Genomic DNA, 26,265 nt, shown 5'->3' on the forward strand with positions numbered 1-26,265 from the left:
CCTGTAATGTTAGAGTGAGATTATGTTCCCTGTAATGTCAGAGTGAGATTATGTTCCCTGTAATGTCAGAGTGAGATTATGTTCCTTGTAATGTCAGAGTGAGATTATGTTCCTTGTAATGCCAGAGTGAGATTATGTTCCCTGTAATGTCAGAGTGAGATTATGTTCCCTGTAATGCCAGAGTGAGATTATATTCCTTGTAATGCCAGAGTGAGATTATGTTCCCTGTAATGTCAGAGTGAAATTATATTCCCTGTAATGCCAGAGTGAGATTATGTTCCCTGTAATGTCAGAGTGAGATTATGTTCCCTGTAATGTCAGAGTGAGATTATGTTCCCTGTAATGCCAGAGTGAGATTATGTTCCCTGCAATGTCAGAGTGAGATTATGTTCCCTGTAATGTCAGAGTGAGATTATGTTCCCTGTAATGTCAGAGTGAGATTATGTTCCCTGTAATGCCAGAGTGAGATTACGTTCCCTGTAATGTCAGAGTGAGATTACGTTCCCTGTAATGTCAGAGTGAGATTATGTTCCTTGTAATGTCAGAGTGAGATTATGTTCCCTGTAATGTCAGAGTGAGATTATGTTCCCTGTAATGTCAGAGTGAGATTATGTTCCCTGTAATGCCAGAGTGAGATTATGTTCCTTGTAATGTCAGAGTGAGATTATGTTCCCTGTAATGCCAGAGTGAGATTATGTTCCCTGTAATGTCAGAGTGAGATTATGTTCCGTGTAATGTCAGAGTGAGATTATGTTCCCTGTAATGTCAGAGTGAGATTATGTTCCCTGTAATGCCAGAGTGAGATTATGTTCCTTGTAATGTCAGAGTGAGATTATGTTCCTTGTAATGCCAGAGTGAGATTATGTTCCCTGTAATGTCAGAGTGAGATTATGTTCCCTGTAATGTCAGAGTGAGATTATGTTCCCTGTAATGCCAGAGTGAGATTATATTCCCTGTAATGTCAGAGTGAGATTATGTTCCCTGTAATGTCAAGTGAAATTATATTCCCTGTAATGCCAGAGTGAGATTATGTTCCCTGTAATGTCACAGTGAGATTATGTTCCCTGTAATGTCAGAGTGAGATTATGTTCCTTGTAATGTCAGAATGAGATTATGTTCCCTGTAATGTCAGAGTGAGATTATGTTCCCTGTAATGTCAGAGTGAGATTATGTTCCTTGTAATGTCAGAGTGAGATTATGTTCCTTGTAATGCCAGAGTGAGATTATGTTCCCTGTAATGCCAGAGTGAGATTATGTTCCCTGTAATGTCAGAGTGAGATTATGTTCCCTGTAATGTCAGAGTGAGATTATGTTCCCTGTATGCCAGAGTGAGATTATGTTCCCTGTAATGTCAGAGTGAGATTATGTTCCTTGTAATGTCAGAGTGAGATTATGTTCCCTGTAATGTCAGAGTGAGATTATGTTCCCTGTAATGTCAGAGTGAAATTATATTCCCTGTAATGCCAGAGTGAGATTATGTTCCCTGTAATGTCAGAGTGAGATTATGTTCCCTGTAATGTCAGAGTGAGATTATGTTCCTTGTAATGTCAGAGTGAGATTATGTTCCCTGTAATGTCAGAATGAGATTATGTTCCTTGTAATGCCAGAGTGAGATTATGTTCCCTGTAATGTCACAGTGAGATTATGTTCCCTGTAATGTCAGAGTGAGATTATGTTCCTTGTAATGTCAGAGTGAGATTATGTTCCCTGTAATGTCAGAGTGAGATTATGTTCCTTGTAATGTCAGAGTGAAATTATATTCCCTGTAATGCCAGAGTGAGATTATGTTCCCTGTAATGTCACAGTGAGATTATGTTCCCTGTAATGTCAGAGTGAGATTATGTTCCTTGTAATGTCAGAGTGAGGTTATGTTCCCTGTAATGTCAGAGTGAGATTATGTTCCTTGTAATGTCAGAGTGAGATTATGTTCCTTGTAATGTCAGAGTGAAATTATATTCCCTGTAATGCCAGAGTGAGATTATGTTCCCTGTAATGTCAGAGTGAGATTATGTTCCTTGTAATGTCAGAGTGAGATTATGTTCCCTGTAATGTCAGAGTGAGATTATGTTCCTTGTAATGTCAGAGTGAGATTATGTTCCCTGTAATGTCAGAGTGAGATTATGTTCCCTGTAATGTCAGAGTGAGATTATGTTCCCTGTAATGCCAGAGTGAGATTATGTTCCTTGTAATGTCAGAGTGAGATTATGTTCCCTGTAATGTCAGAGTGAGATTATGTTCCCTGTAATGCCAGAGTGAGATTATGTTCCCTGTAATGTCAGAGTGAGATTATGTTCCTTGTAATGTCAGAGTGAGATTATGTTCCCTGTAATGTCAGAGTGAGATTATGTTCCCTGTAATGCCAGAGTGAGATTATGTTCCTTGTAATGTCAGAGTGAGATTATGTTCCTTGTAATGCCAGAGTGAGATTATGTTCCCTGTAATGTCAGAGTGAGATTATGTTCCCTGTAATGCCAGAGTGAGATTATATTCCCTGTAATGTCAGAGTGAGATTATGTTCCCTGTAATGTCAAGTGAAATTATATTCCCTGTAATGCCAGAGTGAGATTATGTTCCCTGTAATGTCACAGTGAGATTATGTTCCCTGTAATGTCAGAGTGAGATTATGTTCCTTGTAATGTCAGAATGAGATTATGTTCCCTGTAATGTCAGAGTGAGATTATGTTCCTTGTAATGTCAGAGTGAGATTATGTTCCCTGTAATGTCAGAGTGAGATTATGTTCCCTGTAATGTTAGAGTGAGATTATGTTCCCTGTAATGTCAGAGTGAGATTATGTTCCTTGTAATGTCAGAGTGAGATTATGTTCCTTGTAATGCCAGAGTGAGATTATGTTCCCTGTAATGCCAGAGTGAGATTATGTTCCTTGTAATGTCAGAGTGAGATTATGTTCCCTGTAATGTCAGAGTGAGATTATGTTCCCTGTAATGCCAGAGTGAGATTATGTTCCCTGTAATGTCAGAGTGAGATTATGTTCCTTGTAATGTCAGAGTGAGATTATGTTCCCTGTAATGTCAGAGTGAGATTATGTTCCCTGTAATGTCAGAGTGAAATTATATTCCCTGTAATGCCAGAGTGAGATTATGTTCCCTGTAATGTCAGAGTGAGATTATGTTCCCTGTAATGTCAGAGTGAGATTATGTTCCTTGTAATGTCAGAGTGAGATTATGTTCCTTGTAATGCCAGAGTGAGATTATGTTCCCTGTAATGCCAGAGTGAGATTATGTTCCTTGTAATGTCAGAGTGAGATTATGTTCCCTGTAATGTCAGAGTGAGATTATGTTCCCTGTAATGCCAGAGTGAGATTATGTTCCCTGTAATGTCAGAGTGAGATTATGTTCCTTGTAATGTCACAGTGAGATTATGTTCCCTGTAATGTCAGAGTGAGATTATGTTCCTTGTAATGTCAGAGTGAGATTATGTTCCCTGTAATGTCAGAGTGAGATTATGTTCCTTGTAATGCCAGAGTGAGATTATGTTCCCTGTAATGTCACAGTGAGATTATGTTCCCTGTAATGTCAGAGTGAGATTATGTTCCTTGTAATGTCAGAGTGAGATTATGTTCCCTGTAATGTCAGAGTGAGATTATGTTCCTTGTAATGTCAGAGTGAAATTATATTCCCTGTAATGCCAGAGTGAGATTATGTTCCCTGTAATGTCACAGTGAGATTATGTTCCCTGTAATGTCAGAGTGAGATTATGTTCCTTGTAATGTCAGAGTGAGATTATGTTCCCTGTAATGTCAGAGTGAGATTATGTTCCTTGTAATGTCAGAGTGAGATTATGTTCCCTGTAATGTCAGAGTGAGATTATGTTCCCTGTAATGCCAGAGTGAGATTATGTTCCCTGTAATGTCAGAGTGAGATTATGTTCCCTGTAATGTCAGAGTGAAATTATGTTCCCTGTAATGCCAGCTGCTACCATTTGACATTTAGGATGGGTTCCTGTCACTATTCCCTTTCGTTGATTGGGTATATGGGTCTAGTTGGTTCATAGTGGTGGAGGAAAACCACGAGCCAGTTTAACGAGGAGATGCTCCTGATGTTCTGATGAGGGGTCACTGGACCTGAAACGTTAACTCTGATGTGTCTCCACAGGTGCTATCAGACCTACTGAGCTTTTCCAGCAATTTTTGTTTGTGTTCTTCTCTTCAACATAATGTAGTTTATTTCCTAACAGCAATCAGATAATCATAACGACAGTAAGTCAGATATAAGAAGAGTGTGAGACCTGTAGGTATAGGTCTTCATTCCGAACTATCCTAAGATTTTTAAGCCACGCCCCACCAAAGCCCTCAGATTGGGTGGAAGTTAATGCAGTCTCCAACAGCTACCTTTTCAGAAACATTACTTTCTACAACATTGTCCCCATCCCAAAGCTTCCCCCCACAGTTTTCCATAGTTAAGAATTATATGTTAAAACTATGCTTACATTACAGAATTATGCATACACTGCCCCATCTGACTCTAATACTCTGATAATTGAACTGTTTTGCAGAGCTTCCCAGTCCTTTATAATTACAGATTACACAATGATTCATGGGATCGTCAATCTTTCTTGAGATCTCTGGCCACCACAGACTGAGCATTGGCTGTTATTATGGAGCAGGCCAAGCCCCCTCAAAAGATGGTAGACCAGATCCTAACTTTCTCTCATTTTTAAAGGCAAGGGTGGGGTGGAGGCAGATACAATAGGGATATTTAAGAGACTTTTAGATAAGCATATGAATATGCAAGGAATGGAGGATATGGACCAAGGGCAGGCAGAAGGGATTAGTTTCATATGGCATCATATTCATCACTAAACCGTGGAATTAGATTAGATTACTTACAGTGTGGAAACAGGCCCTTTGGCTCAACAAGTCCACACCGACCCGCCGAAGTGCATCCTGCCCAGACCCATTCCCCTACATCTACCTTCACCTAACACTACGGGCAAATTAGCATGGCCAATTCACCTAACCTGCACATTTTTGGATTGTGGGAGGAAACCAGAGCACCCGGAGGAAACCAACGCAGACACAGGGAGAACGTGCCAACTCCACGCAGAGAGTCGCCTGAGGCAGGAGTTGAACCCGGGTGTTGGCGCTGTGAGGCAGCAGTGCTAACCACTGATCTTTACAATCTGTCCCAATATATCACAATCTTGAAAAACACCATCAAATTTTCCAATGCTCCAAGAAGTCAAATCCCACTCCTCTAATTTTCTCAATGGAACCTCTCATCACTAGAAATGTTCTTGTAAATCTCCACCATACCTTCTCAAGGAGATTCACATCCCTCCTCAAGTTTGGTGATTAAAACTGGATTAATACGCTAACTGTAATATAACCAGAGTTTAATTCTCCAGATATCTAATCAATAACCCCATGTTCATTTTCACTGCAAATTAATGCACAGTTTTTATAATGGGTGGACAGTCCTGGCTCACTAGTATTTTGTCAAAGGCTTTCTTAAAATTCAGACACACAACCTCAACACTCGACTTAATTCATCCTCTCTGCTACTTCATCAGATCACTTCAGTTAGTCAGACATGATCTGCTTTTGTAAAGATCAGTGGTTAGCACTGCTGCCTCAAAGCATCAGGGACCTGGATCCAATTCCAGCCTCAGGCAACTGTCTGTGTGGAGTTTGCACATTCTCCCTGCGTCTGCGTGGGTTTCCTCCGGGTGCTCCGGTTTCCTCCCACAATCCGAAGATGTGCAGGTCAGGTGAACTGGCCATGGTGAACTGCCCATTACTCAGGGGTACCAATGGGGAATGGGTCTGGGTGGGTTACTCTTTGGAGGGTCATTATGGATTTGTTGGGCCGAAGGGCCTGTTTCCATACTGTAGGTAATCTAGTCTAATCTAATCTAATCTACGCTGGCTCTCCATAATTAACTCAAATTTTCCCCTGTTTATTCTTTCTATAATATCACTCACCGTTGATGTTAAGCTGACCCGCCTGTCATTACTAAGAATGTCCTTACAAGCTTTCTTGAATAAGAGTACCATATTTGCCACACCCCGTTCCTCCAACACCTTATGTCTGGAGAAGATTGGAGCATAACAGCAAAGCCTTCCAGTATCTCCGCCTTCAATTAAATTATCAACTGTCGATACCAACCATCTAGACCAGGTGAGTTATCAGCTCTGGGCTTAGGTACCAACCATTCCAGAAGATCCTGTCAATTGGATTCTTTTCTATCCATTATCTTTACTACTTATGCTTTTATTGCTATATTACATTCTCTGACTCAGTAAATATTGACACAAAACGTTGATTGAATATGTTACAGATCAGATCAAACCCTCTCAAAATATTTTCAAAAGATCATCTTGACCCTAACTTTTTCTTATTTTAAAGGTAAGTATCAGGTATTGTGTTCTAGATGCAATTTGATTGGTCAGATTATCAGATTTAAAGCAAATTTTACTTATTTCATATGCTATAGTTTAATAGAACAAAAGAAAGAAGAAATTAGAATAACTTAATTCTACTGGAAAGCTTAACAGAATAATTGATTAGTTAACGCTAAACAGTAACTGTTCCTATATAGGCAGAAGTGATATGACCCTAGGTTATAGTCCAACAGGTTTATTTGTACTCACATGCTTTTAGAGCACTGCTTCTTCATCAACACTGACACCTCCAAATCTTGTTTCAATAATTATAACATCCCATAAACACACCCTTGGCAAAGGCAAGTTCAGTAAAATAAATTGTCTCACAGGCAAACCTCCAGTCCAGTAGGAAAGAACATCAAGAGAAAGCTCTGAGGCAGAGGGAGAGATGTTACTGCAGCTTCCAAACCCAGCTTCAAGACCTCAGCAACTGCTACTGAAAAGGGTAAAAGTCCAGGTTCTGTGCGAGCTTGACCCCACCCATTCAGGCTGCTTCTATTGTTCCAATCTTAAGCTCCCACAACCTGTTTCCTTTCTGGGCTTTGAAGCAGACACCTCATCGCCCCTGATCTCAACCTTTCTTCATAAAAATAAAGGATACAAATACACTTCTTAAAGCCATAGTACCGTCACAAATATTCTATTTCACCCCTTATCTTTTGTTGCCTCGAAGAAGTAAGATTTATTGACCAAAAGTTTTTTTTTCCTCAACGTGAATTTCTGCTCAAAAAGAAATTGTCCCCTTTACCTGGTGTGTTTGCGACTGCTTGCATGCATGTGTTTTGTTGGGTTATTCAGAGGAGTAAACATTTACATTTTCATATTACAAATCATGCTTCCCAGTTTTGAAATAATAATAGGATTCATCCACAATAAATTAATAAACTTCTGTATACTGGGTAGCATGGTGGCTCAGTGGTTAGCACTGCTGGCTCACAGCAACAGGGACCTGGGTTCGATTCCAGCCTCGGGAGACTGTCTGTGTGGAGTTTGCACATTCTCCCCGAGTCTGCATGGGTTTCCTCCAAAGGTTAGGGTGAATTGGCCATGCTAAATTGCCCATAGTGTTCAGGGATGTGGAGGTTAGGTGCATTAGTTAGGGATAAATGTAGAGTAATAGGGTAGGGGAATGGATTTGGGTGTGTTACTCTTCGGCGGGTCGGTGTGGACTTGTTGGGCTGAAGGGCCTGTTTCCACACTGTAGGGATTCTATTAAAGAAACTCAATTGATCTATTTTTTTTGCCAGATAAAACAATTCAATTTGTGTTATGAACTAGGGAGTCGTGGGTCAAGAGAGAGAAAGTGCACTCCTATCATCTCAGTTATTACACAGTCTGTACATTCTAGTCATTATTATTTCTCTATTTGAATGAGCTTTTTACCCTGGAGAATTTCAATTCATGGCATACTCTGAAAAAGTTGGAGGTAGGTGTCAAAGTCATCTTATAAAAGCTTTAATATTTAGGTGTGCGAGATAATAGCACTCCCATCAGCTTGAATCTAATGTTCAAAACACTGACAGAGGCAGCTTGCATTGGGTGAAGATTGATGAGTGATCCTGGTTAACAAAAAGTCTGCTTGGGTCAAATATTAAACACAGCAGTGGAGGACTGCATCCTTTTTCATTAATCTCCTACTACTTGCACTGAATTAAATTGCTGGAACGATAAAATCTGCTTGGCAACTCAAGAGGTTCGAGGCTGACAGATTAGGATGCGCCTTTTTTTTATAGATTCCCTACAGTATGGAAACAGGCCCTTCGACCCAACAAGTCCATACTGACCCTCCGAAGAGTAACCCACCCAGACCCATTCCCCTGTATTTACCTCTGACTAATGCACCTAGGTTTCACATCCCTGAATATTATGGGTAATTTAGCAAGGCCCATCCACCCTAACCTGCACATCTTTGGACTGTGGGAGGAAACCGGAGCACCCGGAGGAAACCCACACAGACACAGGGAGAATGTACAAACTCCATGCAGTCACCCGAGGCTGGAATCGAACCTGCGTCCCTGGTACCGTGAGGCAGCAGTGCTAACCATTGAGACACCGAGCAGTGGCAGTGCCAGCAGCAAGTCCCCGGAGTGGCGAGTCCTGGATCATTGCGATAAGCCAGCTCCCGGGCAGATACCGGCCCAGGGCAGGCCATCCCGGGACTTACCCAGGAGCAGCTGAATGCTGGAACGGAGCGGTCTGGGGCTTGGAGGGGAGCGGGGACAGCTGTTAGACTGAGGTCTGGCACTGGTGGTCAGACCACGTGCAGAGACCCAGCACTCAGCTGTTACACCGTCATGTCTATTTGAAATTTCTCTATCTTACTGTAACATCGGCCCTTTAAAGATGTCCTATTTTTAACTTATTTTTCAGCTCTGTAACTACTTTTAGTATAGGCTTTACACTGCGCTCCAACAATGGAGCACACATGACAATATAAGGATATTGTGTTGATACTGTATTGCATATTGTCATGTGGCAAGATGAGTTGACCATCCAGAGAACAAAGGTTGTGCTTTGTACTAGTCGAAACGGCTGGTCCCACTGTATCAGTCAAAGGAATTACTGAAGGTTTCAGTGAATGAAAAGGGAATTGTCAAGATAAAATCATCCTATTATGACAAAATGAGTTGTTCCGAAAGAGTGCAGATATAATGGCGATTATGCAAAGTCTGACCTCAGTGCTACTCAGCTCAGTATTTCTCACTCAGTCCCTTTCATAGACTCATACAGGTGTACAGAGCTGAAAAGGTGTTGCTGGAACAGCGCAGCAGGTCAGGCAGCATCATGATTCTCCTGTTCCCTGGATGCTGCCTGACCTGCTGCGCTTTTCTAGCAATACATTTTCAGCTCTGATCTCCAGCATCTGCAGACCTCACTTTCTCCTCATACAGGTGTACAGCATGGAATCAGATCCTTCAGTCCAACCCGTCCATGCCGACCAGATATCCTAATCTAACCTAGTCCCATTTTCTAGCACTTGGCCCATATCCCTCTAAACCCTTCCTATTCATATATCCAACCAGAGGCCTTTTAAATGATGTCAATGTACCAGCCTCCACCACATCCTCTGGCAATTCATTCCCTACACGCACCACCCTCTGCGTGAAAACGTTACCCCTCAGGTCCCTTTTAAATCTTTCCCCTCTCACCTTAAACCTATGTCCTCTAGTTCTGGACTCCCCCACTCCAGGGAAAAGACCTTGTCTATTTACCCTATCCATGCCCCTCATGATTTTATAAACCTCTATAAGGTCACCGGTCAGCCTCCGATGCTCCAGGGAAAACAGCCCCAGCCTGTACAGCCTCTCCCGATAGCTCAAACCCTCCAACCCTGGCAACATCCTTGTAAATCTTTTCTGAACCCTTTCAAGTTTCCCAACATCCTTCCTTTCAGGCAGATCATTCTGTTCTTTATTTCCCACTTTCACCTTTCTTAACATCGCTTGCTGGATTCCCACCTAGTGAAAAGAATCCTTTCTCACCTTTGTCAAACAGCTCCTGTTCCTTCAGCTGACTGACACTGTATGACACACACCTCTGGATATTTCGACAGATATTACTGAACAAATGATTCGGGCTCAGATCCAACTAGCAAAGAATTTAATATTACTTAATTTAGTTGAAATGTGGTGCAGGTCCTAAACATAATTTTGTGAAAAATGCAACTACAACATCAGCACTCAAACGGCTTCTCGATATTATCAGAGTTCTGCAATGTTTCTCACCTTTCTGAACATGCTTGAACTGTTGACACTATATATAGCCCAAAGAGATGGTGCATTAAAAAAAGATAATTAGTGCAGGTTTTGCAAATTCCTCTCCTTTCCCCTTGTCACCTCTGTCATAGCAGCGAACAATATTTTCAAGGTATGAGGAGAGAGACTTTAAAAGGGGCAAATTTTACCACTGAGCGTGGAATGATCTTCCTGAGGAAATGGTGGATGTGGGCATAATTATAACACTTAGATGGCACTTGGATAAGTTACATGACTAGGAAAGGTTTGGAGGGATACTGGCCAGAAGCAGGCAGGTGGGACTCGGTCAGTTTAGGATTATGCACTGGTTGGACCGAAGAGTCCACTTTTGTGCTGTGTGGCTCATTGAGTGATTCGAGTGCCTGAAATATCTTGGTTCATCGTTGTTGGAACACATGAGCTAAACTGGAGTGGTCAAAGGCAATAGGGATGGAGATATATTGGAAAGTTTGAAAAATATTTCACTGTTCAGGGCGTGGTTGTGCACAGGAGAGTTCTTTGGCTACCAGCAAGGATGAGGTAGCCTCTGAGGGTACTTTCTTTGGTATGTACAGGAGTCTGCGCAAAACTTAGCAGAGGTCTGGATAGACTGGACAGGAAGGACCAATTACAGAGATTAATAACCTGGGGATCACACTGTTAAAACTAATTGAGGGAAAGGTTTGAGGGAAACTGAGGAGGGTCACTAATCACTCAGAGTGTGGTGGAGCCATGGAACTCATTGCCTTAAAGATGGGAAGTACTGAAAATCTAATATGCACTTGAAATACACTTGAAGTGTTCTAAGCTAATAGGCTACAAAAGCCAGAAAATGGGAATAGGCTGAGTGACTCTTTCTCAGATACAATGGGCGGTCTGCCCTCCTTTCACTGCTATAAAAGGAGAAAGTGTTACATTTCTAGATTCAGAAGGGCTATTGGAGATTTAAAACACTTTGGCAATTCTGGTAACACCTTCAATGTTTGAATGGCCTATCAGTTCAGTTGATATATTTATTGCATCTGTGTCCCTTTCCTTACATTATCCCTGAAAAATATTGGCTTGTCCCAAGGATTCCCTGCAAATTAAAAGGGCACCAAAATTGGAGGGTGTAGTGGTCAGTGAAGAGGGTTACCTCGGATGACAACAGGATCTGGACCAGATGGGCCATTGGGCTGAGAAGTGGCAGATCGAGTTTAACTCAGATAAATGCGAGGTGCTGCATTTTGGGAAAGCAAATTTTAGCAGGACTTATACACTTAATGGTAAGATCCTAGGGAGTGTTGCTGAACAAAGAGACCTTGGAGTGCAGGTTCATAGCTCCTTGAAAGTGGAGTCACAGGTAGATACGATAGTGAAGAAGGCATTTGGTATGCTTTCCTTTATTGGTCAGAGTACAAGGGTTGGGAGATCATGTGGCGGCTGTACAGGACATTGATTAGGCCACTGTTGGAATTTTGCGTGCAATTCTGGTCTCCTTCCTATCGGAAGGATGTTGTGAAATTTGAAAGGGTTCAGAAAAGATTTACAAGGATGTTGCCAGGGTTGGAAGATTTGAGCTATAGGGAGAGGCTGAACAGGCTGGGGCTGTTTTCCTTGGAGCGTCGGAGGCTGAGGGGTGACCTTATAGAGGTTTATGAGGGGCATAGATAGGATAAATAGGCAAAGTCTTTTCCCTGGGGTGGGGGAGTCCAGAACTAGAGGGCATAGGTTTATGGTGAGAGGGGAAAGATATAAAAGAGACCCGAAGGGCAACTTTTTCATGCAGAGGGTGGTATGTGTATGGAATGAGGGTGGTGGTGGAGGCTGGTACAAATTGCAACATTTAAAAGCCATGTGGACGGGAATATGAATAGGAAGGGTTTGGAGGGATATGGGCCGGGTGCTGGCAGGTGGGACTAGATTGGGTTGGGATATCTGGTCGCCATGGACGGGTTGGACCGAAGGGTCTGTTTCCATGCTGTACATTTCCTTTGTAAATTATTGAAATATCAGCTCTCAAAATACAATAGTGTAGAGAAATCGCTGTAAAAACGGTGTTATTCGTATACAGTGACAGTCATTACTCAGTAGCAAGTCAAAAAAACGGAAAATGATGATGAGGCAAAGACAATATTCTCGCTGTCCTCCCACCCTCCATAAGGTCTTGTGGAAATAAACTACTTGGGAATCTCATAAACAAAATAGCAGTGGAAGTGGATAATTCAGTCCCTGCAGCCTGTTCCAATTAGTAGGATCACAGTTGTTTCTCTTTGTGTTTGAAAACACTCCTGTCCATTCTCCATAAGCCACAATTCTACTGCCAACCAAGAATCTCTCCACTTCTCACCTAAAACCGTTCAATGATCCCAGCTCCAGCACATCAAAAGCAGTGATTTCCAAAGTTGCTCAACCCTCCCGGAGGAAGTATTTCTCACCCCTCTCTTGACTGATCATTATAAAAAGTGGCCCCAGGACTCCCCCACAAGAACAAGCATCCTTTCCTTATCCACCCAATCATGGCCACTGAGGATCTTATTTGCTTCACTCAAGTCATACGGTCATCCAGCACAGAAACTGAACCTTCGGTCTAACCAGTCCATGCTGAACGAAATCCCAAACTAAGCCAGCCCCACCTACCTGCTCCTGGCCCATATCCCTCCAAACCTTTCCTGTTCACATTCACATTTTCCCACGTTATACTCCAACTTCTCAATTTGTCCCCACTCACCCAAACTATCTGCAGGGGAACCTCAATAATCCCAACAAGGTGGGCTGCAACTATTTCGTTCGGACAATTGATTATTTCATTAATCGATTCGATGCCTTTCCTCTGGCACTCAGAGTTTTCTGTTAAGTCTGCTCCCCGTTCAGGAGACTAGGCAGCAGCACACCACGTGAGCCCTCGCTCGCCCCCAACACCGCTCTCCTCCTGCCCCCAAACCCCATCCATCACGCCCACCGCCCACCCCCCAAACCCCAGCCATCACCACCCACCGCCCACCTCCCAAACCCCATCCATCACCGCCCACCGCCCACCCCCCAAACCACATCCATCACCGCCTCCCGCTCATCCCGCAAACCCCAACCATCACCGCCCCTGCCCACACCCCAAACCACATCCATCACTGCCCCCCCACCCACCCCTCAAACCCCAACCAACACCGCCCACCACCCAAACCCCATCCATCACCACCCACCCCCCAAACCCCAACTAACACTGTCCACCGCCCACCACCCAAACCCCATCCATCACTGCCCACCACCCACCCCCAAACCCCAACCAACACCGCCCACCGCCCACACCCCAAACCACATTCATCACCGCCCCCGCCCATCCCCAAACCACATCCATCACCGCCCCCGCTCATACCTAACCCCAACCAACACCGCCGACTGCCCAAACACCATCCATCACCGCCCACTGCCCACCCCCCAATCCCCAACTAACACCGCCCACTGCCCACCACCCACCCCCAAACCCCAACCAACACCGCCCATCGCCCTCCCCCAAACCCCAACCACCACCGCCCACCGCCCACCCCCCAAACCACATCCATCACCGCCCCCTGCTCATCCCGCAAAACCCAACCATCACCCAACCACATCCATCACTGCCCCCCCACCCACCCCCAAACCCCAACCAACACCGTCCGCGCCCACTCCCCAAACCCCAACCAACACCGTCCCTGCCCAACCCCAAACCACAACCAACACCGCCCCCCGCCCACCCCCGAAACCACATCCAACACCGCGCCCCCCCAACCCCAAATCACAACCAACACCACCCCCGCCCACCCCCAAACCCCATCCATCACTGCCCCCTCCCGCCACCAAACCCCATTCATCACTGCCTGCTCCCGCCCCCAAACCCCACCCAACACCACCCCCTTCCAGCCTCCAAACCCCATCCACCACCACCCCCTCCTGCCTCCAAACCCCATCCAACACCAAACCCCACCCACCCCAAACCCCATCCAACACCACACCCCGCTCCCCCTCCAAACCACATCCAACACCGCCCCCCCGCCCCAAACTCCATCCAACACCGTCCCCCTCCCGCCCTCAAACCCTATTCATCACCGCCTCCTCCCGCTCTCAAACCCTATTCCTCACCGTCCACCACTCCCGCCCCGAAACCCCAGCCAACACCACTCCCTCCCACTCCCAAACCCCATCCAACACCATCCCCCTCCCGCCCCAAACCCCATCCAACACCACCACACTCCCGCCCCCAAACCCATCCAACACCACCCCACTCCCGCCTCCAAACCCCATCCAACACCACCCCCTCCCGCCTCCAAACCCCATCAAACACCACCCCCTCCCGCCTCCAAATCCCATCCAACACCACACCCTCCCACCCCCAAACCCCATCCATCACTGCCCCCGCCCCCAAACGCCATCCATCACCGACCCCCGCCCCAAACCCCATCCAACACAAACCTCTCCCGCCCCCAAAACCCATCCAACACTACCCCCCTCCCGCCCTGAAATCCCGTTCATCACCACCCCCCTCCAACCCCCAAACCCCATCCAACACCAACCCCTCCAACCCCCAAACCCCATCCAAAATCACCCCCTCCCGCCCCAAACACCATCCAACACCGCCCCCCGCCCCCAAACCCCATTCAACACCACCCCCCTCCCGGCTTCAAACCCCATCCAATACAGCCCCCCTCCTACCCCAAACCCCATCCAACACCACACCCCCGGCCTCCAAACCCTATCCAACACCGCCCCCACTCCCGCCCCCAAACTCCATCCAACACCGCCCCCTCCAGCACCAAACCCCATCCAACACTGCCCCCATCCTGCCCCCAATCCCCATCGAACAATGACCTCTTCCGCCTCCCAAACCCCATCCACCACCGCCCCCTCCCACCCCAAACCCCATCCAACACTGCCGCCATCCGGCCCCCAATCCCCATCCAACATTGCCCCCCTCCCACCCCAAAACCCATCCAACACCGCCCCTCCTGCCCCCAAACCTCATCCATCACTGCCCCCATTGTGCCCCAAACCCCATCCAACACCATTCCCTCCAGCCCCCAAACCTCATCCAACACCACCCCACTCCCGCCCCCAAACCCCATCCAACACCACCCCCTCCCGCCTCCAAACCCCATCAAACACCACCCCCTCCCCCCCAAACCCCATCCAACACCACACCCTCCCAGCCCCAAACCCCATCCATCACTGCCCCCCGCCCCCAAACGTCATCCATCACCGACCCCTGCCCCCAAAACCCACCCAACACAAACCCCTCCCGCCCCCAAAACCCATCCAACACTACCCCCCTCCCGCCCCGAAATCCCATTCAACACCGCACTCCCTCCCGCCCCCAAAACCCATCGAACACCACACCCCTCCCGCCCCCAAACCCATCCAACACCACACCCCTCCCGCTCCCAAACCCCATCCAACACCACCCACCTCCGACCCCCAAACCCCATCCAACACCAACCCCTCCTGCCCCCAAACCCCATCCAAAATCACCCCCCTCCGGCCCCAAACACCATCCAACACCGCCCCCCGCCCCCAAACCCCATTCAACACCACCCCCCTCCCGACTCCAAACCCCATCCAATACAGCCCCCCTCCTACCCCAAACCCCATCCAACACCACACTCCCGGCCTCCAAACCCTATCCAACACCACCCCCACTCCCGCCCCCAAACTCCATCCAACACCGCCCCCCTCCTGCCCCCAATCTCCATCGAACAATGACCTCTTCCGCTTCCCAAACCCCATCCACCACCACCCCCTCCCGCCCCAAACCCCATCAAACACTGCCGCCATCCGGCCCCCAATCCCCATCCAACATTGCCCCCCTCCCACCCCAAAACCCATCCAACACCACCCCTCCTGCCCCCAACTCCCATCCATCACTGCCCCCCTTCCGCCCCAAACCCCATCCAACACCATCCCCTTCGGCCCCCAAACGTCATCCAACACCACCCCACTCCCGCCCCCAAACCCCATCCAACACCACACCCCTCCTGCCTCCAAACCCCATCCAACACCGTTTCCCCCTCCCGCCACCAAACCCCATCCAACACCAGCCCCTCCTGCCCCGAAACCCCATCCAACACCACCCACCTCCCGCACCCAAAACCCATCCAACACCACACCCTTCTGCCCCCAAACCCCATCCAACACCGCACCTCCCTCCCGCCCCCAAACCCTATCCAACACCACACCCTTCTGCCCCCAAACCCCATCCAACACTGCCCCCCTCCGGCCCCCAATCCCTATCCAACACTGACCCCCTCCTGCCCTCAAACCCCATCCAACACCACCCCCCTCCCGCCACCAAATCCCATCCAACACCACCCCCTCCCGCCCCAAACACCATCCAACACCGCCCCCCGCCCCCAAACCCCATTCAACACCACCCCCCTCCCGTCCCCAAACCCCATCCAATACAGACCCCCTCCTACTCCAAACCCCATCCAACACCACATCCCCGGCCTCCAATCCCTATCCAACACCGCCCCCACTCCCGCCCCCAAACCCCATCTAACACTGCCCCCTCCAGCCCCAAACCCCATCCAACACTGCCCCTCTCCTGCCCCCAATCACCATCGAACACTGCCGCCATCTGGCCCCCAATCCCCATCCAACATTGCCCCCCTCCCACACCAAAACCCATCCAATACCGCCCCCTCCTGCCCCCAAACCCCATCCAACACCACCTCCCTCCCGCACCCAAACCCCTTCCAACACTACCCCTTCTGCCCCCAAACACCATCCAACACCACACCCCCCCGCCCCCAAACCACATCCAACACTGCCCCCCCGGCCCCCAAACTCCATCCAACACCACCCCCCTCCTGCCCCCAAACCCCATCTAACACCGCACCCCTCTCGCCCCAAAACACCATCCAACACCGCCCCCCTCCGGCCCCCAAACCCCTTCCAACACTGACCCCCCGCCCCCAAACCCCATCCAACACCACCCCCTCCAGCCCCCAAACCCCATCCATCACTGCACCACTCCTGCCCCTAAAACCCATCCAGTACTGCCCCCTCCCGCCCCCAACCCCATCCAACATCACCCCGTCCCACCCCCAAACCTCATCCAATACTACCGCCCTGCCGCCCCAAACCCCATCCAACACCACCCCCTTCCTGCCCCCAAACCCCATCCAACACTGCCCCTGCCCCCAAACCCCAGCCAACACTGGTCCCCTCCCGCCCAAAACCACACCAACACTGCCCTCCCGCTCCCCCTAACCCCATCCAACACCGCCCCCTCCTGCCCCAAACATCATCCAACACCACCTCCCTCCTGCCCACAAACCCCATCCAACACCACCCCCTCCTGCCCCCAAACCCCATCCAACACCACCCCCTTCCTGCCCCCAAACCCCATCCAACACCACCCCTCCCGCCCCAAACCCCATCCAACACCGCCACCCTCCCACTCCAAACCACACCCAACACTGCCCACCGCTCCCCCCCAAACCCCGTCCAACACCACCCCCTCCTGCCCCCAAACCCCATCCAACACCACCCCCTCCTGCCCCCAAATTCCATCCAACACCACTTCCCTCCCGCCTCCAAACCCCATCCAACACCACCCTCTCCTGCCCCTAAGACCCATCCAACACTGCCCCCCTCCGACCCCCAAGCCCCATCCAACACCATCACCCAATCACCCCAAACCCCATCCAACACCACCCCCTCCCACCGCCAAACCCCATCAAACACCACCCCACTCCTGCTCCCAAACTCCATCCAACAACACCCCCATCCCAAACCCCATCCAACACTACACCCCTCCCGCCCCAAAACCCATCCAACACCACCCCCCTCCAGCCTCAACCCCCATCCAACACCACCCCTCTACCACCCCAAACCCCATCCAACACCACCTCCCTCCTGCACCCAAACCCCTTCCAACACTACCCCTTCTGCCCCCAAACCCCATCCAACACCACCCCCTCCTGCCCCCAAACTCTATCCAAAACCACCCCTCCTGCCCCCAAACCCCATCCAACACCACTTCCCTCCCGTCTCCAAACCCCATCCAACACCACCCCCTCCTGCCCCTAAGACCCATCCAACACTACCATCCTCCGGCCCCCAAACCCCACCCAACACCACCACCCTCCCGCCCCCAAACCCCCATCCAACACCACCCCCCTCCCACCCCAAACCCCATCCAACACCAGCCCCCTCCCACCCCAAACCCCATCCAACACCACCCCCCGCTCCCAAACCCCATCCAACACCACCCCCTCCTGCCCCCAAACCCCGTCCAACACCAGCCCCCCCGAAACCCATTCTAACACCTCCCCCGGCCCCATCGAACTCCTGACCAACTCTGCCCCCCCCGCCCGCCCCCCCATCCACCCCTAACAGCGCTCCTCTACACTGCTCCCCATCTCCCCCATAACCTGCGCAACCCTCATCCATCCCACCCCCACCCCGATCTAGCCCCGCCCCCTCTCCGGGGCAGACGGACTGGACACCAACAAGACTGGTGTTGCTGCTACTGCCTTTTGTGGGGTGAGTCTCCAAAAAGCGCGTGCGCGTACACACACACACACCTCTGCCCTGTACAGAGCAATGTTGGAGAGATTATCTGGGGAAGATGGGGTTTTTGTGCACGACAGTGTAGATCTCCAGGGAAAGTGTTAGAAGAGAGAGAGAGAGAGGGTGGGAGGTCGGTCATTTAGAGACGGTGCCTGTGCTCCCATCAGTCCAGGACTGTTCTCAGCAGCACTTTTAATCACTATAAACAAAAGACACGATCAGTGTTGGACACACGTCTTTGACGTAATGTTTCTGTCGGGACTTCGAGATCTCCTTCGGATAATCCGATTTTCGGATAATTGGTATTCGGATAATTGAGGTTCCTCTGTATATCCACCTGCACCTTCTTATGCCTTCTACACTATATACCTCTCCACTACATCATGAAATTTAATTTTCCACAATAACCTTTGATGTTATGCTGTCAAGTGCCTTATAGAAACCCAAGTATAGTACATCGTTTGGTTCTTCTTTGTCTACAGCACATATTACTCCTTCACTGACTTCTAATAAATTGGTGAAATATAGTTTCCCTTTGATAATTCTTTCCTAAGTTTACTAAGTGTGCAACTTTGATGATTGATTCTAACACTATCCCCAAGACAGATAATTTCCTGTTTCCTACGTCTCTTCCTTATTGAATAGAGGGGTGCATTTGCTACTTTCCAGTTCAATGGAGCTATGCCTGAATCTAAGGAATTTGGGCAAATCAACACCAACGTATCTATTTATCACATTAGCAGCCTCGTTAAGACCCTTGGATGAAATCCATCTGGACCTGGGTACTTGTCAGCTCACAACTCCATCAATTTAATCCATATCTTCTCCTCATACTTTTGCTAAATTCCTCTTTTCTTCCACCTTCTCATTTACTAGAATGCTTTTTTGCATTCTGTATAGTGAAGACAAGCAAAATATTTGTTTAATGTATCCACTATTTGCTTATTATCTACTATCAACTGCCCATTGTCCAGAGAACTTGTTATTTTCCTTGCTATCCATTTTTACGTTTCTACCTAGCACCCTCACATACTTCAATTCTTGCCTCTTCATTACTCTTTTAGCCATTCTCTGCTGTTTTATGACTACTCACCAGCATTTAAAAGGCATCTGGATGGGTAGATGAATAGGAAGGGTTTACAGGAATATGCGCCAAGTGCTGGCAAATGGGACTAGATTAATTTAGGATATCTGGTCAGCATGGACAAGTTGGACGAAGGGTCTGTTTCTGTGCCGTACATCTCCATGACTCTATCTAACCTGCCACTCAACTTTTGCACAATTATTTCCTTTTTCCTTAAGTTTAATGCCTCCCCTAACTTCTTTAGTCAATCACAGATTCTGGTTCCTTCCTTTAGAATTTTTATTTATGCTACGAATATGCTTATTCTGAAATATCCCTCAAATTTCAGCCACCGCATCTCCAGTGATCTACTCCCTGGTGAAGAAAGCCAGTTCACTTCAGTTAGCTCAGCTTCCATGCCCTTACTTAGGCTTAAGATACTGATCTTAACCCCAACCTTTTCCCATTCAAACTGGATGTAAAATTCAAGTCATTAGAGTTGCTGCTTCCTAAGAAAGCAGGCTTAACTCTGAAGCTGTGAATTGATCTAGTCACATCCCACAATATCAAGTTTGATATAACCAGTCCTCTGGTCAGTTCGACAACCGACTGTTAGAAGACAGCATCAGAAAAGCATTCCAGAATTCCTTACTCAGACATCTCCCTGCCAATCTGATTTCTTCAGTTTATACATAGTTTAAAATCAGCCATATTTTTTGATATTTCCTGATCATATCTTTCCCTTTCATTCCTTCACTTGATTGATCCCAGAGTTGAGAGGTTTGTCGTATGAAGAGAGGTTGAACAGTTTAGGCCTATACCCTCTGGAACTTGGACGAACGAAGGGAGATCAAACTGAGGTATTCAAGATGATAAAAGATATGGATATAACAGACGTGGAGCAGATGCTTCCCCTCACTATCCAATCACAGTCCTTTCTGCTTCCCCCACTCCCTCTGAATGGCTTTTAACACATCATTCTGGTCAATTTGCACTTCCAACCCAAAGTCCTGACAGGATGAGAGAACCTCACACCTGCTAGACTATAGCAGAGGCTGACACTCCTCCCTACCTGCCTCACTGACAGTCACAGGGTCATAGAGTCCTACAGCACGGAAACAGACCCTTCGGCCCATCCAGTCCATGCTGATCATGTTCCCAAACTAAACTAGTTCCACCTGCCTTCACCTGGCCCATATCTCTCCAAACCTTTCCTAGTCATGTGCTTATCCAAATGTCTTTTAAATGTTGCAATTGTACCCACATCCCCCACCTTCTCAGGAAGTTTGTTCCACATACGAACCGCTCACTGTGTAAAAATGCTGCCCCATATCCCTCTAAACCCATCTATTCTTATACTCATCCAAATGGCTTTTAAATGTTATAATTCTCCCCACACCCCCACCCCAGGGAAAAGTCCTTGTCTATTTACCCTATCCTTGCCCCTCATGATTTTATAAGCCTCTATAAGGTCTTCCCTCAGCCTCCGATGCTCCAGGGAAAACAGTCCCAGCCTATTCAGCCTCTCCCTATAGCTCAAACCCTCCAACCCTGGCAACATCCTCGTAAATCTTTCTGCCACTCCTCAGCCCATTGGCCCATCTGATCAAGGTCCCATTGTACTCTAAGGTAACTCCCTCGCTGTCCTCTGCACCTCCAATTTTGGTGTCATCAGCAAACTTATGAACCAGATCTCCTAAGTTTACATCCAAATCATTTATATAAATGTTGAAAAGCAGTGGACCCAGCACCAGATCTTGCAACACTCCACTGGTCACAGGCCTCCAGTCTGAAAAATAACCCTCCACCACCACCCTCTGTCTTCTACCTTTAAGCCAGATCTGTATCCAAATGGCTAGTTCTCCCTGTATTCCATGAGATCTAACCTTGCTAATCAGTCTCCCATGGGGAACCTTGTCAAATGCCTTACTGAAGTCCATATAGATCACATCCACTGCTCAACCCTCATCAATCTTCATTACTTCTTCAAAAAACTCAATCAAGTTCGTGAGACATGATTTCCCACATACAAAGCCTTGTTGATGATCCCTAATCAGTCCTTGCCTTTTCAAATGCACGTAAATCCTGTCTCTCAGGATTCTCTCCAACAGCTTGCCCACCACTGACATCAGGTTCACCGTCTATAGCTCCCTGGCTTGTCCTTACCACATTTCTTAAATAATTGCACCACGTTAGCCAACCTCCAGTCTTCCAGCACCTCACCCATTGCTATCGATGATCCAATTATCTCAGCAAGGGGCCCATCAATCACTTCCATAGCTTCCCAGAATTCTAGGGTGCACCTGTTCATGTCCTGTGGGATTTATTCACCTTTATGTGTTTTAAGACATCCAGCACCTCCTCCTCTGTAATATGGACACTTTTCAAGATGTTGCTATTTATTATCCTGCATTCTATATCTTCCATGTCTGTTTCCACAGTAAATACTGATACAAAATGGTTGTTTAGGCTCCACCCTATCTGCTGTAGTTCCACAAATAAGCGGCCTTGCTGATCTTTAAGGTGCCCCATTCCTTCCCTAATTCTTTTTTTGTCCTTAATGTATTTGTAGCATCCCTTTGCACTCTTCTTAACCCTATTTGCTGAAGCTATTTCATGTCCCCTTTTTGCCCTCCTGATTTCCCACTTAAGTATACTCCTACTGCCTTTATACTCTAAGGATTCACTCGATCTATCCTGTCTATACCGGACATATGCTTCCTTCTTTTTCTTGACCAAAATCTCAATTTCTTTAATCATCCAGCATTCCCTATACCTACCAGCCTTTTCTTTCACCCTGACAGGAATATACTGTCTCTGCACTTTCGTTATCTCATTTTCCAATCGTCCTTTTACCAGCAAATATCTGCATCCATCAAGTTTTGAAAGTTTTAGATTAGATTAGATTACATTACAGTGTGGAAACAGGCCCTTCGGCCCAATAAGTCCACACCGACCCGCCAAAGCGCAACCCACCCATGCCCCTACATTTACCCCTTACCTAACACTACGGGCAATTTAGCATGGCCAATTCACCTGACCTGCACATCTTTGGACTGTGGGAGGAAACCGGAGCACCCGGAGGAAACCCACGCAGACACGGGGAGAACGTGCAAACTCCACACAGTCAGTCGCCTGAGTCGGGAATTGAACCCGGGTCTCTGGCGCTGTGAGGCAACAGTGCTAACCACTGTGCCACCGTGCCGCCCAAAGTTCTTGCCTAATACCATCAAAATTGGCCTTCCACTGATTTAGAACTTTGACTTGTGGGCAATTGTTGAAGCTTTTCACTGTATTTTACCGTGTTGTTCACAGCCCATTTATCTCTCCACCCTGCAAGCTTCCTGCCTCTATTCCTGACGAAGGGCCTATGCCCGAAACATCGATTTTCCTGCTCTTCGGATGCTGCCTGACCTGCTGTGCTTTTCCAGCACCACTCTGATCTAAACTCTGGTTCCAGCATCTGCAGTCCTCACTTTTGCCCACTGTTAAATGCAGGTGATAATAAATAAATCCTTCATTTACTCATTCAGTGATACTGACTGCCTGTTTCGGGGCCCACCCTTCACCTGCTTCTCTCAGCAGTACTGTGTTTCTGATCGTGTTTTCTACATTACAGACCCGGTGCTGAAAATATTCGCACAATTTCTCTGCGGAGAGAAATCAAGAGTTTACGTTTCAGGTCCAGTGACCCTTCCTCAGAACAGGACCTGAAACGTTCAACTCTGACTTCTCTCCACCGATGCTGCCAAACCTACTGAGCTTTTCCAGCAATTTATTTTTTCGTTTCTGATTTCTAGCATTCACAGTTCTTTCAGTTTTCACACCATTTGTTCCTGGTGGAAGAAAAATCACTGATTACACAGATTCACAGCAGAGAGCGAATAAGCAATCTCTTTTATTCTCTGCTCCTCTGATTTCTGTTTTGTTTTTATCAACCTCATCCCAAAAGCATGTTCCATGCAGATGTAGATGGCATTTAGTTAATTACTCAGAATAATACCTCTTCAAAACAGAAACAACAATGAATATCAATCTTCTCAGACTGTGGGGGGCCAGGGTATTGGTAAATGATCAGTTCCAGTCTGTGCAGTTAATGTCATTTTTTTTTGATTTGGAATAGTTGGAATCATAGAGTCATAGAGATGTTCAGCACAGCAACAGACCCTTCGGTCCAACTTGTCCATGCCGACCAGATATCCCAACCCAATCTAGTCCCATTTGCCAGCATCCAGACCTTATCCTCCTAACCCTTTCCTATCGTAATTCCCATCCAGATGCCTTTTAAATGTTGTAATTGTACCAGCCTCCACCACTTCCTCTGGCAGCTCATTCCATACATGCACCACTTTCTGTGTGAAAAAATAGCCCCTTAGGTCCCTTTTAAATCTTTTTTGTCCGACCTTAAATCTCTAGTTTTGGACTCCCCCACCCCAGGGAAAAAAAGACGATGGCCGTTCACCTATCCATTCACCCCCATAATTTTATAAACCTCTGTAAGGTCACTCCTCAGCATTCAACGCTCCAGGGAAAACAGCCCCTGTCTATTCAGCCTCTCCCTGTAGCTCAAATCTTCCAACCCCGGCAACACCCTTATAAATCTTTTCTGAACCCATTCAAGTTTCACAACATAGAGTCACACAGCATGGAAACAGATTAGATTAGATTCTCTACAGTGTAGAAACAGGCCCTTCAGCCCAACAAGTCCACACCGACCCTCCGAAGAGTAACCCACCCAGTTCCATTTTTCTCTGACACTATGGGCAATTTAGTATGACCAATTCACCTGACCTGCACATCTTTGGACTGTGGGAGGAAACCGGAGCACCCGGAGGAAACCCACACAGACACAGGGAGAATGTGCAAACTCCACACAGACAGTTGTCCGAGGCTGGAATCGAACCTGGTACGCTGGTGCTGTGAGGCAGCAGTGCTAACCACTGAGCCACCACACTGCCTCCTCGGTCCAACCAGTCCATGCCGACTATAATCTCAAACTAACCTAGTCCCACCTGCCAGCTCCTGGTCCACACCCCTCTAAACCTTTCTTATTCATGTACTTATCCAAATGTCTTTTAAACATTGTAATTGTACCCAGTTCCACTACTTCCTCGGGACGTTCATTCCACATCCTCTGTGTGAAGAATTGCCCCTTGTCTTTTTTTAAAATCTCTCTCCTCTCACCTTAGAAATGTGTCCCCTCGTCTCGGAATCCCCCATCCTAGAGAAAAAACACCTCCCATTCCTCTCACTCCAGTATTAACTAAAGTAGGACGTGGCCCCTTCCCAATCCCCTCCAAGATAAAAACAAAACTTTCTCTCTAAACACTTTCTCTCCAAAAACTTTAGCAAACACTCAATGGTCTTGAAAGCTTTGTTTTTATCTTGGGGGGAGGTTGGGGGGGGGGGGGGGTGGATGGATGTGTGTGTGTGTTGGAGAAGGGGAGGATGAATTCTCATTGAAATGTCTCCTCCTTTACCCACCCCACCACCCACCTCCCCACCCTCTTTCCAATGCACTTACCTGTCCACACACAGCACGGTGACAATGCCCACTGTGGTGAATTGGTTGGTGACATCTAGCACAGTTATGGCCTTGCACATGAACTGGCCGAACACCCAGTGCCGGTCCCTGACCAGTTGGTGGATGGTGAAAGGCATCCCCAGGAGGAACAGCAGGTCTGCAATGGCCAAGCTCAGCACGTAGATGTCTGAGACCCCTTTGGCTTTGCAAGCCAGCAGAGTGTAGATGACCAGGCAGTTCGCCCCGACCCCGACAATGCACAGGACCCCGTAGACCGAGGGTAAAATGTGCATCACGGTGTTCTTGTCTAGCAGCTCGACATCCCCAGCTTCCGAGATATTCGCTGTGCCAAATCCTGCCGATGCGTTGATGCCCCAGCTCCCAGTCAGACTCTCCATATCCAGGGGAGGGGGAACTCCTGTTTGCAAACTGAACAGAGCTTCCCTGGAAAACTGTTCCCAGAGGGAATTCGATTTTGCAGGGATCGGCACTTAGTCAGCTACCTGCTTCCATCCTTGAGACCACTGCAGCTTTAATTCACATTAATTCCCTCCCTGTTGCACAGGCATGCTGCAGTGAAATCCCACTCCTGGCTGAGTGCATCCTTATATATCCATCAGGGCTGCTGCTCCAGCCGTGCACCGGGGAGAGGGGGGGGGGGGGGGGGGAGCTTAGTTTGTGAAGTAAATGTTGAGCGATGATTCCCCTGAGGGAGGATTCTGAGTAACTGCTCTGCACAGTCCCTTCAAAACCTCAACTCTGGAAGTCAGACAGGAAAGGGAGGTGTTCAGGCTTGAACTGAAAGGGGGGGGGGGGGGGGAAGCAAAACATACTAATGACACACAGACATGCCAGAAAACATGCCAGGGACATATAGTACTCATATTGATTGACATATGTGCATGGTAGCAGACCCTTCAGTCCAACCCATCCATGCTGACCAGATATCCTAAATTAATTTAGTCCCATTTGTCAGCACTTGGTCTGTATCCCTCCAACCCCTTCCTATTCATATAC

At 47.8% G+C, this 26,265-nt stretch overlaps 1 protein-coding gene across 2 annotated transcripts in view; it reads right to left on the minus strand.

Moving 5' to 3' along the window:
• mchr2b (melanin concentrating hormone receptor 2b) overlaps positions 1-25,802 on the minus strand; it is a 60,695-nt gene extending 34,893 nt beyond the window's left edge. For both annotated transcript variants that reach the window (XM_087995066.1, XM_043704192.2), the window contains exon 1: positions 25,249-25,802. In XM_087995066.1, coding sequence (XP_087851192.1) covers positions 25,249-25,646 — 398 coding nt within the window. In that variant the 5' untranslated portion in view covers positions 25,647-25,802. The remainder of the gene's footprint in view (positions 1-25,248) is intronic.
• Positions 25,803-26,265: the final 463 nt, after the last annotated feature.

The sequence above is a fragment of the Chiloscyllium plagiosum genome, unplaced genomic scaffold (assembly GCF_037043375.1).
Source record: "Chiloscyllium plagiosum isolate Xiang-an unplaced genomic scaffold, Cpla_swu_hap1 HiC_scaffold_16, whole genome shotgun sequence".
In the NCBI taxonomy this organism is placed as follows: domain Eukaryota; kingdom Metazoa; phylum Chordata; class Chondrichthyes; order Orectolobiformes; family Hemiscylliidae; genus Chiloscyllium; species Chiloscyllium plagiosum.